At 41.6% G+C, this 15074-nt stretch overlaps 1 protein-coding gene across 1 annotated transcript in view; it reads right to left on the minus strand.

The window, feature by feature from the left end:
* The window catches only part of LOC311489107 (adenylate cyclase type 1-like), a gene marked incomplete at its 5' end in the record, with an annotated part of 32836 nt that overhangs the window by 2761 nt on the left and 15001 nt on the right, over positions 1-15074 (minus strand). The window contains 10 exons of the mRNA XM_084546049.1: positions 296-422; positions 1163-1425; positions 1564-1653; positions 2087-2171; positions 2881-2978; positions 3091-3288; positions 6045-6200; positions 7341-7482; positions 7707-7865; positions 9000-9127. Of these exons, the coding sequence (XP_084402175.1) occupies positions 296-422; positions 1163-1425; positions 1564-1653; positions 2087-2171; positions 2881-2978; positions 3091-3288; positions 6045-6200; positions 7341-7482; positions 7707-7865; positions 9000-9127 (1446 nt within the window). The remainder of the gene's footprint in view (positions 1-295; positions 423-1162; positions 1426-1563; positions 1654-2086; positions 2172-2880; positions 2979-3090; positions 3289-6044; positions 6201-7340; positions 7483-7706; positions 7866-8999; positions 9128-15074) is intronic.

Raw genomic sequence — 15074 nt, forward strand, 5'->3', positions numbered from 1 at the left:
CCCACTATGCAAAACAATCTGCGCCAAATGAAACCGAGCCAAAACAAGCTCCTTAGACTTGTTTTTGCCAAAGAACAGACAGCTGGCAGCCTATAAATACACATCCTCCTCACACAGCCCCAATACTTTACACATATCAAACCTGAAATGGCAGCATTTCTACACTCACATTAAAGCTTAAATTGTGATAATAAGATTTAAGCCTCTTAACATGCACAGTTTCTCTCTCTCTCTCTCTCTCTCTCTCTCTCTCTCTCTCTCTCTCTCAAACACACACACACACACACTTCCTGACCTGCACAGCCCAGAGGAAGTCCAAGCGTAGTTTGAGGTCAAGTTGCCTGGAGTGCAGGGCCAGGGCACTGACAAAGAGCAACAGAGACAGGATGGGCTCATAGCCCCGGACGTGGAAGGACCCCCCACTGTGGAAGAGACCAACACACAAGTCAGCACTGGACCAGACCACACAGAAACAGGAGGGCTGGATGGACCCCACACAGTGTCGAGTAAAGTTTTACTTTAAGAGAAGTATGAAAATATGGATTTTTTTTTTTTTTCTGAAGGGCAAAACAAAACATTTAGGAAAACTTACTTTTTAATGTGGCTGAAACCAATATTATATTATTCATTGATGCATGACTCTATCTAAACAAAATGAGTTTTGCAAAAGAGATATTTATCTTAATAACCTGAACAAATTCAACAGGATTATTACTATTTTTTTTTTCTCAGTTGCACATTTATGATCCGAGCTCCAATAAAATTGGCCAGGTCCTTCGGTGCTGGGCTGAAACTGCTAACGCGGTCAAATCACCCAGCCCACATTGTCCTTTCAGGCTTCTGATTTGGAACTAATAAGCATGTGTGCTGCTTCAAAGGGTGGGAAATGAAAGAGCGTGTGGGCCGAAGACAAGCAACGACTCCTCCACACACATACATCTCAGCACATGTACTGTAAGTGCTCTTCTAACTCCTGGTTATCTGTTTGTTCCCCGCAAACAAACAAACCCAAAACCGTGGCTTCACATTCTTGAATGACGCACATAATGGCTTAAGGGGCTCGCTTCCCTGATTGGATGTGCGTGTGACTTCAGGAAATGACAGGAATCAAGAGTGTGTGTTTTGTCTGGTGTTTGTGATCGCGCCGAGCCGCGAACCTCACCCTGCAGTCTTGCGAAAGCCGCTGAGCTCCAGCACGGTGACATACAGCACCCCCAGAAGAAGCATTAGCGCCATCTTTGGCAGCCAGGAGATGCGCAGGAAGAGTGCCAGGGTGAGCGTGCCCACCACACAGGACAGAAAGGCGTAGCGGGCGCCGTCGCAGGGAAGCTCTGCCATGGTGTGGTTGGCGCCGCTGTCCACATCAATAATGACGATGGAGCTGTTTGTGTTGGCACTACCCCACAGCCAGGGCATACAGCCCACCTGTCAAAGGCAAACAGGACGAGACACATGCATAAAAACTCTTTAGAGCCCAACAACAGTCACAGAACTTTTCTGGTTCCCTAGTAAAGTACATGATTTATGGGAAATGACATTCTTATCATTGTCTTCCTCACTTACCACACAGGCCTGGGCCACGGCGTAGATTAAGAGCACTATGAGAATACAGAGAGCAGTGCGAATCTGAATGGTCAGGCACCCTGGAAAGCACTGAGAGATGAAAGCAAGGAAAAATTTGAATGCAGGACACAGAGAGAACGAGGAACTCTAACTGGTATAGTGTGAGGGAAAGTGCATTGAATCAGTGACGTACAGGCAGAGATCAGAGCATGAACGAGCTACAAAGTTTTAAATACTTTTCAATGTGGGTCTCTTTGAGCATGACCATCTACCTCAAACAACGAAGAGCTTAATTTAAATACAACACAGGGGATTAGAAAACCAGCGGCTACTGAATTGAAATTAAAAGGCTTTAAAGTTTCTCTTTGCTCAGCAGAAAACTTTCATAGCAGATAAAAAAATAAAAATATAATGAAGAAAGTTTAACTTGCAAGAGAAGACGTATCTATCAGTGGTAAAAGTTGATGAACTAATAACGAAGACGAACGAAGAGATGAGGATAATAGAAAGAATCTGCATTTACCTGTATTCTAGTGATATGCAGGTACATGATACAAGCCACTAGGAAACAGATGCAGAAGACGAGAAGGACTAGAACCACTGTGCCCCTGAGGGGAAATAATAATGAGAGATGGAAATGGAAGGGTTAGTGGGAAAGACCTGAGTACGCAAATGAGTCAACTGTGGAGATAAATAGAGAGACAAAGCAACAAAGAAAGCAGTTCTGACGATCAGTGTGGGGGCTTCAGCCTGACTCCTCCTAACTCCCGGCTAAACGGTCAAAGAGGTGGGGTGCGAGTGAAGCTAAGGCGGCTAGCAATCCTGTGAGGGCACCCGCCTGTCACTCAAAGCCACAGAGCCTTTAATTATGCACAACTTTGAGCATTTACATAGTTTAAATGGTGAGTCATATAAATATTCATTCCAGTTGTATTGAATGGGGAAAATAGCTATGGAGACCGAAACCATTTGTTTTGTACCAGGCTGTAAACATGTTTATTTCTGCTCTAAAGCTCGACATGGAGGTTAACACGAGGATTCATGTCATGTGAATTGACTCGGTCTTGGAGACAGCCTCAAAAGGCCATTCACGGAACTGCAGTTTTTTTTTTCAGCCCCAACGGTTGTAGCTAGGTAACACACGTAAACTTCTAAAATCAAAGTGCTTTTTAATGTGTCATGTTCCACCAGGCTCTGTCTGTAGTCAAACACTTCCTCATGACAGGAAGGGTTTTGGATAATTTGGATTAGTTTTGTGTTTCCCCGAACAGAAAAGAAAAAAAAGGAACCACAAAAGCAAAAATCGATTGAACATACTGTGGTATGATGAGAAGATACACAAGGCCAAACAAGGCAGCAAGGATCAGGGAGAGGACCACTGCACTGGTGAAGTACTCATCAGGAATCTGGTGGTACTGTGTGAAGCCAGAGAACAGAAAATACTGAGTGACAGAATAGCACACGTTCATCAGTGATTTCATCCACACGGTGTAGGTATATGTGTCTGCAGTATCTTAAGTCCCTCACCCTCTGCTCGCGCTCAGGGCACTTATACATGAGCGTGAGGAAGTTGAGGTCTGCCGTGTCCGACTCGGTCTGGCGGGCCTCGATTAGCCGACCGATATAGCGGTTGACCCGGGTTCTGGGGCTGCTCTGGATTACGTTGGCCTGGTTAGCGTTGGGGCGGTTCCTCAGTTTCTGTGGAGCCGTTCGCATGGCTCTCCGCTGGCGGGAGGAAAACAGAGACATTCACTGAAAACCTGAGTAACATCAGTTTGATGCTGCAATGCAGCACCCTGTTCTCTCTGCACTACTTGAGTATTATCATATTAGGAACAAGGGTGGATAGCGTTCAACAATAAACACGGGCAGCTCATTATACTTTCAAATTAGGACAGTGCCTTCACACTTAACTTCATTACTGAATGCACCCCGCTGTGTCTAAGTGTCTTCAGCAGTCAATGTGAGCAGCTTTGCAAAACATTGGGCATTGGAGCAAAGCCAGAGAGTTAACATGGCAGAGTGGATGTTTGTGTGTAGGTGTGTGTGTGTGTGTGTGCATGTTGGATGAATTGTGTAGTTCAGCACAAGAGGGAGACAAAAGGTGAGCGAGGATCACCAGAGTGTTCACGACATGACATGGATGTTTACAGCCCACAGACTTCATTGATTTAATCATTTTCTTTCTTCTTTCTACTTCCTTGTTTCTTTCCCTCCCTGCTTCTGTCTGTTCTTGCTATCTCTGCTTTAATCTGCATACTTTTCCTTACTTTAAACTCGTCCTTCTTCCTCATTATCTTCCCTTCTTCCTTATCTTCTAAGAAGTCATCCTTCCCTTTCATATGCTGGTCCCTCCTTTATTTCCTGCTCATGTCCATTCTACCTCACTTCCCTTCTCACCCCACTTCAGCTCCGTCCCCGTTCCTGTTTATCCTTTTCCTCCACCATTTAGTTTATCTCCCTTTCTCCATCCCTTATTTCTGTGTGCACCCCTCACATTCATGTCCTGGTTTATTTATAAGGCAGCCACACTGCAGATACTCACTTCTCGTTATGTTCCATATTGCATTCGGTGTAGCACAGGACACATCGTGCAGCCATGTCTGCTGCACCAAAAATGCTATTCATTCATCCCTTGTCCCTCATATCGCTCACCTCCGTGCCTTGAATGCTTATGTCGTTTCACACAGTAAGTGCGTGTGTGTGGTCTGAATCTGAAATTACCATTCAGCGGGAGGTTTGGGATATGACATAACCCGTCACCCTTTTCCATTTTTCTGTTTTGTACTAATCTGCCTTCTGTCTACAGAGTGAGGGCCCTGTCATTACTTAAAAAATCTACTGGATGTAACTGCGACACCGAGAGCAACACTATAAAACCAGGGAGATGATCCTTATTCAAACTTCCACAGCACATGTTTGATATTTTATCCATTCACAAATATGTAACAGCCTTTTCTGTGTGATTCTATCCAAAACTGGGCATGCAACACAAACGCAGACAAACAAACACAACAGTACTCATAGGCTTAAACACAAATACAGTACATCGTAGCCATCAAATAGACAATTAACCTTGTGCATACTCTTTCTGTGAGGATGACTTCTCATATCTGAAAGTGTGAACCTGTTTTTTTTTTTTTGGACCCACGAGATGATTAATACATAACATACTGTACGGATACAAATGGATACACGTACAGCACACACACCTACACACACACATCAAAATCCTTGTTAAAACAGTCGGTGGAGTTGTACACCTGCCAGACCACAGAATTTCTATACAGACACACACACACAAGGCCAAACAAGATCTTTCACAGTCAGACGGATTGACAGTTTCACTGACAGTATATGCGGGGGAAATGGTATGTTGGTCTCTGGCGGGACAAACACTCATCTCTCCATCACTCCCTGTTTTTTTAAGATACACGATCCACCATGTGGATGTTTTGCTGCCTTCTGAAGCACCTGCAATCTTAAACTATTTTTTAAATCTTATAAAATTACTTATTAATGCTATTTAATATAGTTTAAATACATGACTTCTTGTTGTATATTGAAATGCATGTAAAGTAATGCACAGTAAAGTAATCTACAGTTCATTGTCAACAACATAGATTGGCAGAAGGGGAATGCTCAAACGTGATGAGCATCACTAAGAGTTTAAACTAACGAGGAAACAAGGATCATGAGTACAGAGTATAATATTCAGAGAAACGAGAGATTGATGTGGACACCGTGATGTAATCTATTGGTTTGTGGACTTCTGTTTTAAAGGACTGAGTTGACATATGGTCATCGGCCTCTATTTTATTATGCTTTTACAGTGACCACATTTGGAGAAGAGAAGGGAGCTAGAGATGAGGACAGTCACTCCAGATCAGATGTGTCAATTAAACCATGCAAGCCCCTAAACACCACCTGATATCTACCTAATTATTAAGTTATTTTTTTAAAGGACCACCAGCACACTGATCCGAAGAAGGGAATTTAGCTAATTATTTCATAATTACTTGTGGAAGAAGTGTACTGACTTAGTATTTCATTAGTGAAGCAGATCATTTTTGAATGGGAGGCTATTGGAACCAGAGATGTTTTGGAGCCAGCCTAGTGGCCATCAGTGGTACTGCATTTTAAGACAAAGTCCACATAGGCTTCACTTCAGACGTCCACCTTTTACATAGAGTTAATGTTACACAATTTGAGCTTTCTAATTTAATCTAAGCATTTGTCAGACACTTCTCTAATGAGACAAGTCAGATTCTTCATGTCAGGCAGTATGAAATGTGTGGAATGGCCTGAAGTGCTAAACTAGGACAACATTAGATCACATATACTAACATTAAGAAATCCAGTTCATTCAAACAAACCTTTCCTAACTCCTCATCCTCATTTTCAATCTAGACACACAACTCTTAGTAAATCACAGCACCAACAAACACAGATACGTCACCACAGACACTGAGAGTTTATACCTTATCACCGTCCTCGCAGTTCATGACATTGGAGAAGGGAATCTCAGCCTTGAACATCTTCCTGCAGTGCATAAGCTGGACTAGTAAGTAGCACACAGTTTTGAACTTCATCTTTTTGGCGGGCTTTATATCCGAAAGAATCAATCCTGGGAATATCTGCCACCAGATAAGAAATGGGAACAAGGATTAAGTCATAATAACCCACACAGTAATATATATAAATATATATAGAGAGATATAAGGGACTATAACTCATGCACGTGCACACATGCTCATGCACACACGCTTGCAATCATAATGACATTATTAGGCTCAGAAATTTAACAAGAAAGCTGTTAAAATAAGGTAGGTCAATCCCATAGGAGATTTTAATGGGTGTAGGACTCGGCTGCCCTCGTTTCTTTTTCACAACGACTTTTTAGTGGTCAAGATTTATTGCAGGTTAAAGGGCTGGAGGAAATGTCTGCGTGTCATTTGTAGTGAGAAATATATACACAAAGTCGGTCCCTAACAGCGAGTAGCAGTTTATCCAACAGGGCATATCTTTCTCTGAGCCACGTCTTTGAGGAAGCTGAACCATCAGCTGTATTAAGAGGATTAGCAAAGTGTCTCACGTATCAAAGAAAAATACACGCAACGTGGATGTTACCGGTTCACACGAGGAAATATGTAACGGACCTATGTGCAAGCCTTATCTTACAGAACACGGAACCTGCTGGCAAGAAATAGTAAGGAGAGGGGAGGAGAGGAGAGGAGAGGAGAGGAGAGGAGAGGAGAGGAGAAGAGAGACAAGACTGAAATTCCCTCTCCAGCTGCTTGTAGCACATCTGTTGGAAATGTGCATGTTTATGTGTATGCACTGAGACGCACATATCACTGTAGGTTTGTCGGACTGTGCAAATCTGAGATGATAGATGCCACGGGCTGTTTTTTCTTTCTCTTCATAGCCCCAGTCCAATCCATTACAGGCTGGAAGTGAGATCAGCTCAACAACAAATGTGTGTGAGCTCCATCGTACGATGCTACACCGCACCACGCTGTATATTTCTGTCTGAAGGGCTAACGACTCCTTGAGATAAGCCTACTTTTGCAACCTAGCCTAGCCTGACTTATCAAGTATGTCCATTAATATGGATTTACACACTGCAGAAGCTTTGCTAATGCAGGCCGTACACTGTCATTAAAAGGTTCAGCTAAGGCCATGGCCTAACACACAGCGTTATCTGAAGATTTCAGACCACTCATTTTGCTTGCAGAAACGCACACATTCCTCAACAGAGAGCTGCGATAAAATACCTTCCGTCGGTGAGATGGCACTATAAAGAAGGTTTCTATTTCATGTTTTTGGAGGAAGGCGTTCCTTTCATGACCGTTTCCAGGCTCCACCTCATAGTCTCCGTTTAGGCACTCGAGCGTAGATCTGGTGATGTGAACTTTCCTGCAGCACAGACAGGGCAAGCGGAACACGTAAAGCCGGCAATTCGCAGAAGAGTCAAGCGGTGAAGAGGTTTGAACGAGGTTTGTTTATGAGTTTCACGTTATGTCTAAGTTCAATTCCAAATCACATAAGTCAACCACAAATTAGACAGATTAGATGGACAGAAATGGCGTCTATAGCTGCTGACGCTTGTGTGGACGCGCTGTAAAATGTTCACTACTGACCCAGGTAGTCCTCCAGCCTCCATCACATTGGCAAGGGTCACGTCATTGGACCACACATCGTATTGCCATTTCCTGAGGCCCAGCACCCCACACAGCACCCGGCCTGTATGCAAGCCCACGCGCATGTTCAGGTTGACTTCTGTGGCCTCTGCTACTGACCTGCAGAGACAGAAGACACGGACATCATTAGCTACAGTACATCTTTCTATATATCTATATCTATATCTATATCTATAAATTAATATTGATAATTTAAAGATAAAGGGCATAAAAGGCAGCACTGAAGAGACGCAAAAAAAACACAGTTCTCCACATTAAAAGCATTTAACTCTAACAAATACAAGTTGTGTACAGTGCGATTTGTCACTGAGCTTAGAACTTACTGCTTTCATTACCACCAATTTTGAAAATGTTTTAATTTTTTTGAAGATGGATCTGCTTGAAATTATGAACAAGAAGGAGCAGCCACAATGAGCTGTTAGATGGAGAGCTGCAAGCGACAGGCTGCACCCCTCCCCAACTATTCCAGCGAGATAACCAACTTCTTTCACTGCGCCCTGCTGTTCACCAGCCCATGCATAAAAATAACCTGTTGCATCAAACTGCTTTTGTCGTTACCAACAGAAACTGCAGGTGTCGCCAATTCAAACAAGGCTTAAATGTCAGAGATTTACAGTTTAATGTACATCAGGACTTTACAGTCCCTGAAGAAGACATTTATATTTAGTAATTTAATAACCTGCACGCTGCACATTTCAGAAGATGAGATGTGGACATAATTATGGAGGGAAAATTTGTTTTCCATCAGCCAGACCATTCATCCGAGATAAGACCACCACTGAGGTCTGACACAGGTGATACACCCATACTAAATTAACTACATGCTTTCTTTATAAATAGACGGGGCTGATTTGTGAAGACGTGGACAGGGAGAAAAAAACTCTCAGAAATTCTCTGCTTTGCGGCAACATAACAAAACAGTCTAAGAACAAAAAGACTGCTGAGTCGAGCATTTCTATTCAGTCAGTGTTGGGGAAAAAATCTAATCTTAATTAACAGACTTTGAGTCAAATCAGGAGAGTGTCAGATTTAATCTTCTGCTGCGTCTCTCTTTTTTTCAGCACGCAGCGTCTGCAAGGAAAACAAGCAGCTTCCAAATCAACGAGAGTATAGCTTATTTTCTTTCTCCATTCAAACCTTTCCTCTAAATCAACTGTAGTGCCGCTTGCTCAGAAGGTAAGTCTCACATCGCGCCAGAACAGTAGGCACATGAACACCTAATAAAAGACTCACGTTATGGTGTCAATCATGTCGAGACCCATCTCTACACAGCAGTGTGCATGGTCCGTCTTGGGTTGGGTCAGTCCGGACACACAGTAGTAGCAATCCCCCAGGATCTTGATCCTGCGACAGTGGTTCTCCTGTCCACCAGAAATATGGATTGATGAGAGAAATAGTGATCCGACATCTTCCTCCAAGAGGTGGAGGTGGTCAGTAACAAGAATCATCATTGCAAGCGGCATCAAACACAAAACTGTCACTGTAGCAGCCACCCCCTCTCTCAAGGTATCAGAAACCGTTATTGATTTTCTTATAAGCACGCTGGGATGCAGTGAAGAAAAAAAAAAGTTTCTTGAGTTTAATCAAAGTCACACTAGTGGCATCTGAGACCAGGGGCTCTTGACAGAAAAGTTCAGATATATAATTATAGTTAATCCATTCCACTGATCCATATCTATCAGCATAATTTGGAAATGTAGCTTCAAGCTACTCAATTTCCAAGGCTGACTGAGCTTGTGGTACAGGTGGTGTCAAAATTATATCGTTTTATATTAGATTGTAGCAACGTCAAAATCCTTTAAAGTTTATAATAGTTCAAAATCTGTCATAATACTATGTATTGTGTGAAGAGTTTTAATGCGTGTATGTCTTTATAAAACTGGCCCACTGGTTTTTGCTTCAAGGCTGATTAGTGCACAGTGATGTTTTTCTTTTCAGGAAAAGCACCTCCAACTTCTTAGTCTGGTAAACACTCACTAATTAAATTAGTTAAAACAAGGGCATGCAAGTCACGGAACTAAATCTGTCTGTGACGACAACTATTAATTGACTTGTTCCTGTGAACACAGGTTTCCCTGTTATTGTGTCTAAAATCCCAGAATTCAAAATTCATTTAAGGAGTAGTTAAACATCACAGGAATTAACACTTATTCACTCACTTTTCAAATCAGCTCAGCAACCAGCTGGCTTAGCTATTGTCAGTCTTCTCAACTTTTGGCAAGAAAGTGAATTAAACATTTGCTTACAGTCTAATTTATGTTTTTTGTGCACAGAATTTTCCTAACCCTCACAAATAACTCAAATAACCAAATTTATATTGTATACTTGTGTACCAATGACAAACACATGCATTGTGGTGATAAATCAGTGGAGGGTCAAATCACGTTAAAAAAAAAACAGACAGAATAAAACATACATGATTCTATATCTACATACTTCCTGAACATTATCTCATGACAATTTGAGAATGTGAGCATACACCAGCACTAGAATACGTCCCAAAAACGTGGCGCTGAATCAAAGGATCAGTCTCACTTTAGGGAATAAGGTGAGTCACTCTCTCTCTCTCTCTCTCACTCTTTAGGGACAATGAGCAGTGGCATAAAAAGACAGCTTACAAATATAACCCATTATTAGAGGATATGAGCAACAGACATTCATTTTACCAGGGAGACCAGGTTACCGTGGGCGCCTTCTCATAACCCTTTATTGTTTCCATGGAGGTAATGGGATTGCTGGCCATGCATGTGAAGAGCACAAAGACTCATAATTATGCACGTCGGTGGGCACAGGACAAGACGGACGCTCTATTTTTAACATGGGAGTTTCAGCATAGCAAGATAGCTGGGGCTTGTTAGCGGCGGCTGTTCGCCACGTGTGGGTTCACCTGCTGTGGTCGTGCTTTCTGAGTGCTCAGTGGCGTGGAGGACGTTCATGCGAATTGTATTCTAGCCTACAAAGGAAAGAGAGGCGTGTTGTTGCTGAGCAGCTCTTGATAGTTTTGTTATTTTCTGTTGAAAGATTGTCCAGAGCAATGAGCTAAAAATGAAAACTGATTCAAATGAGGACTCAGAATTATTTCAGATACAATAAATAGATAGACGTGATATAATACACACAAAAACTTACTTATGTTATATAGAATATTACAGAATACAGATATTATGTACAGATATTTCTTACATACTTACTATGTCACTTGTCTTTTTAATACAGTTTGGTTTGTTTCATTCATTTAAAACTGTCGGATGTTTTCATTTTACTTGTGCTCCTGATACTTGACACAGTTTTGTGAAATTCAGCTCTGTGACTGAGAGAGAAGCAAGGAACTGATGTAATTATTAGCACAGCCTGAGTTGTGTGCTGCTTTAAAGGGGAATTACCGTTTTTTTACCACCTGGACCTTTTTTGGTGGCATAAAATACGATGGTTTACTCACCCATATAACTTCGGTGTCATTTGGAGTCGTTCGGACGATATTTAGATCCGTGTATATCCATATTGTGGGAGTGACTGGGGCACCGAAACACAGCCTCTAAATAATGCATTATCTGCCACAAAACTCATTCCCGGGTGATGATAACAGGTAACTCCGGGCTCAACGGGGAATAGCACTAGCGTACGATAACAAAATATTGGTGAAATGCATGAGTTTCGTGGCAGATAATGCGTTATTTAGAGGTTGCATTTCGGTGCCCCAGTCACTCCCACTATATGGATATATGCGGATCTAAATATCGTCCAAACGACTCCAAATGACACCAAAGTTATATTGGTGAGCAAACAATCGTATTTTATGCCAGAAATAAGGTCCAGGTGGTAAAAAAACGGTAATTCCCCTTTAAAGCAGCACACCACTCAGGCTGTGCTAATAATTACATCAGTTCCTTGCTTCTCTCTCAGTAAAAAAGTCCCCTTTAACACTAGATTACATTATAAATAGTCAAAAGATAAACCACAACAGGATTTTATAAGATTTTATTTGGATGTGATGTATGTATTTTACATACATGTGTTTAGTTTCCTTAAAGCAACAATAAATTAGACTTTTCTTTTCCAGTCTTTCACAACCGGAAACTCTAAAGGGTTAATATAGATCCTGGTGATAAAAAGTGTTAATTTATTTAATCTATTTTAATATACAAAAAAAAAAGAAAAAAAAAAAGAACTATGGTCAATGGAATAAGCACAGTGCTAAAATTAACATAATAACACATATCCTGGCTTTTTTCTCCCTTATTAAAAATATAAAGCTTAATTTACTTTATCCGCCTCAGTACGGGGCTGCCTCCTAGCAGAAGAAAGGTATGAGTTTAAAAAGGAAAACAATAGACAAGGCTATTTGCCTTGAATATTTAATATGGTTCCCCTTTAAGCTGCGTCTTAATGTATTCAGTTTTATGTCTCTTCTTCGAGGCTTTCTCATTTGCATTTGACAGTAAGAAACGTCTTTGTCGTAACAGAGCCACCAAGGTTTCTTCGGGGCAACTCGGGGCAAAGTGGAGCAGTAACAGATGGTGCTGGAGTGAGGCACGGCTGAAGCTACAGGAAGCAGGGAAAGCCCTTGTGCTTACAGAGTCTCCTACTCTGTACTTTTCCTATGCTAATCTGCAGTGTGAGGGTTTAGGAGCTGATTCAGACCCAAGCAGGATTACCGTCGTCATGTGACTAGAGCATTGTGGGCAATCTGGGTGGTCATCGGTGTAGGAGGAAGATGGATGCGGTGCGTTAGGGGCGAGTTTCACACCTATTTTGAATTTAGATAGCCCTCACTTGCTATTGTTCATTTCACATTTGTTTTGTGTCATGTCTCGGCGCCTTAGACGCAGTAAATTGTTGAAGAATTCAAATTAGCAGACAATTCAGTGCACACATACAAACAAAGACAGGGAGACAAAAAAAAAAAAAGGGAAGCGACAAAGAGAGAAACAGGGGGACGGCGAACATTCAATAAATGATTATGAAGAAAGAGACGAGCCAGCTGAGAGTCGCAGTTCATTTCCTACAAGTCCCCAAAGGAGAGAGCGGTACACGGTGTGCTCTGCCTTTGATACAAAGACAAAGATCACCGCTGTGTACACATAATTGATGGACCTAAAGATTAGGACTTCCAGCCCTGTAACTTTGGGGCGTTGAAAGGACACAAAACAGAAACGGTGTCTGCGGCTATCTGTTTCTGAATCTGTCTGAAATCTGCAGGACTTCAGTAGCAGCTGAAGAACTCCTTTGCCGATTTTACTTACAAGTGACCACACTATTCATTGCATTTTATATGAGCCCATTACATATATTCCACCTCTTTTTCAGTCTTAATTTGTCTTATTCCATGTCAACACTTAATCAATATATAGGTACAGAGATGGATTGGCTTGTGTTGGGCAAAATCTTTACGAGCGCCATAGAAGTTCTCTCTACCTTTGCTCCATCTGTGGGTATTTCTTTTAGCCACCACCGGCTCTTTTATTGATTTGAATTCGTTTCTGAGAAAGAATGAATGAAAAAATAATCAACCACCCACCGCATCCTGGAGGGCCGTTAGCGAGCGGTTGTTAGATGTCTGCAAAGTCATCTTAATAATGTAGATATTAATTAAACAGCTATGACAAATAACAAGTGATCCAAAACGGATTTATTTTTGAGGGATGGCGCTGGTTTTTGGAACAGAGGATCAGAACTGGCAGCGAGGGCCAGCGTTTTCTTGGTACGATATAAAAGAACCTGTAAATATATTTGAGCGGCCGGCTTTTGGACACCCAAATAGCCCGAAGTCTTTGTGCGAGTACCAGTGCCAGCGGTGACCACAGTAAAGTGAAAAACGAAGTTCTCAAATTGCTGAAGCCAAATCTGATAATATAAATAACTATTAAATTCCAAAATACTTAAAGTGGGTGCTGCCTTTTCATAAATAACCATTGGATTGGTACGGCAGGATTGCTTACTTCATCTTCTTCCAGACTAAACATCTAAAATACACATTTACATGCATATTTAACTGCATTTTGTCTATTGCGTGTTTATGCAAATATGGGAAATTTCATAAAGATGTCTATTAGTTACATTTTTTTTAACTAAATAGCGTTTTCCAATAGATATAAGGAATTTTATAAAACTTAAGGCAGTTTTCTCAAAAATTTTGATTTTCTTCGTACTCTGAGCACCAAATCTCCACTTCAGTATCGACATACACTCATATATCATTCATAGTCTGAATAAGATAACATTTCATTCCTGAAAATCTGGTTGCTGACAGTAGTAGACAGTAGTTTCTGATTAATGGATTGATAAAAAGAGATTTATGCTTCATAGCTTCATCAGATTTCGATCACATATTGAGACATTTTACCTGGTTGCCTGTAGTAGCTTCCCTTTAAAATCAGAGAGGATCTGGCAAAAGACACTTAGCTGGGTGCCTCATGTTCCCTGCGATAGCAGCCGTCATCGTGATGCTTTTTCCATCTTACTCCTCCGTCAAGAACCAAAGCTGGCTTGTTTGGTTTGGGTTTTGCTTCAGTCCACAGAGGAGTCAGAGGAAAACAGCAGGACTTGATAGTGATCCCTGCACCTGCTCATGGGACGAACCCAAACAGAGTTATTTGACTGTGTTTATGCCCAGATTTTAGTTCCTGGCAGGCAGCTGTCACCATGTGGGCAGTGAACAGCTCCTGTGATTAATTTTAACGTTCATTGTATTTGCTATATTTTTCCTTTGGTGAGATTTTGCATCCTTTACATTATACTTGCACATGTACAAAGCCACTTGGACAGGCTTTTAAAAAATTCATAAGTAGCAGTTCTTCGATAATATTTGATAATAAGTTAAATTTATTATTATTATCTTTAATTCTATTCAATTTTGCTTGACAGATATATGGCGCTCTGTTAACCACTTATAAATAGTGCAGTGGGATAAAAAGTAAAATGCCTCACGGCGATGAAGGTGATGAATCATCAATACTTTAGCATACATTCGTGAACTGCACAGCTTTCACGGCCGTGTGAGAGTGAATGAAAAGGTAACTCTGGCTTGGAAGTAAGAGACAGTAGCTAGATACATCACTGAGCCTTTCCTAAAAATGGAAACACCAAAGAAGGAAGAGAGCGCGGAGAACCACAGGGCATAAAAGACACAGTTGAGGGAAGTAGGCTGCTGCGTGTCAATCAAAAAGCCGAGAAACAAGGAGCGGAGGAGTCTGAAAGCTGTGATGCAGGGAGGTGTTGCAAGAGGAGAGAAAAGAGAGACAAGAATGAGGAGCTTTGTGAAACTCTGCCACGGAAACAGCAACAGCTCACGCATGCATTCAGACACAA

Source organism: Chelon labrosus (assembly GCF_963514085.1).
Source record: "Chelon labrosus genome assembly, chromosome: 6".
NCBI lineage: Eukaryota > Metazoa > Chordata > Actinopteri > Mugiliformes > Mugilidae > Chelon > Chelon labrosus.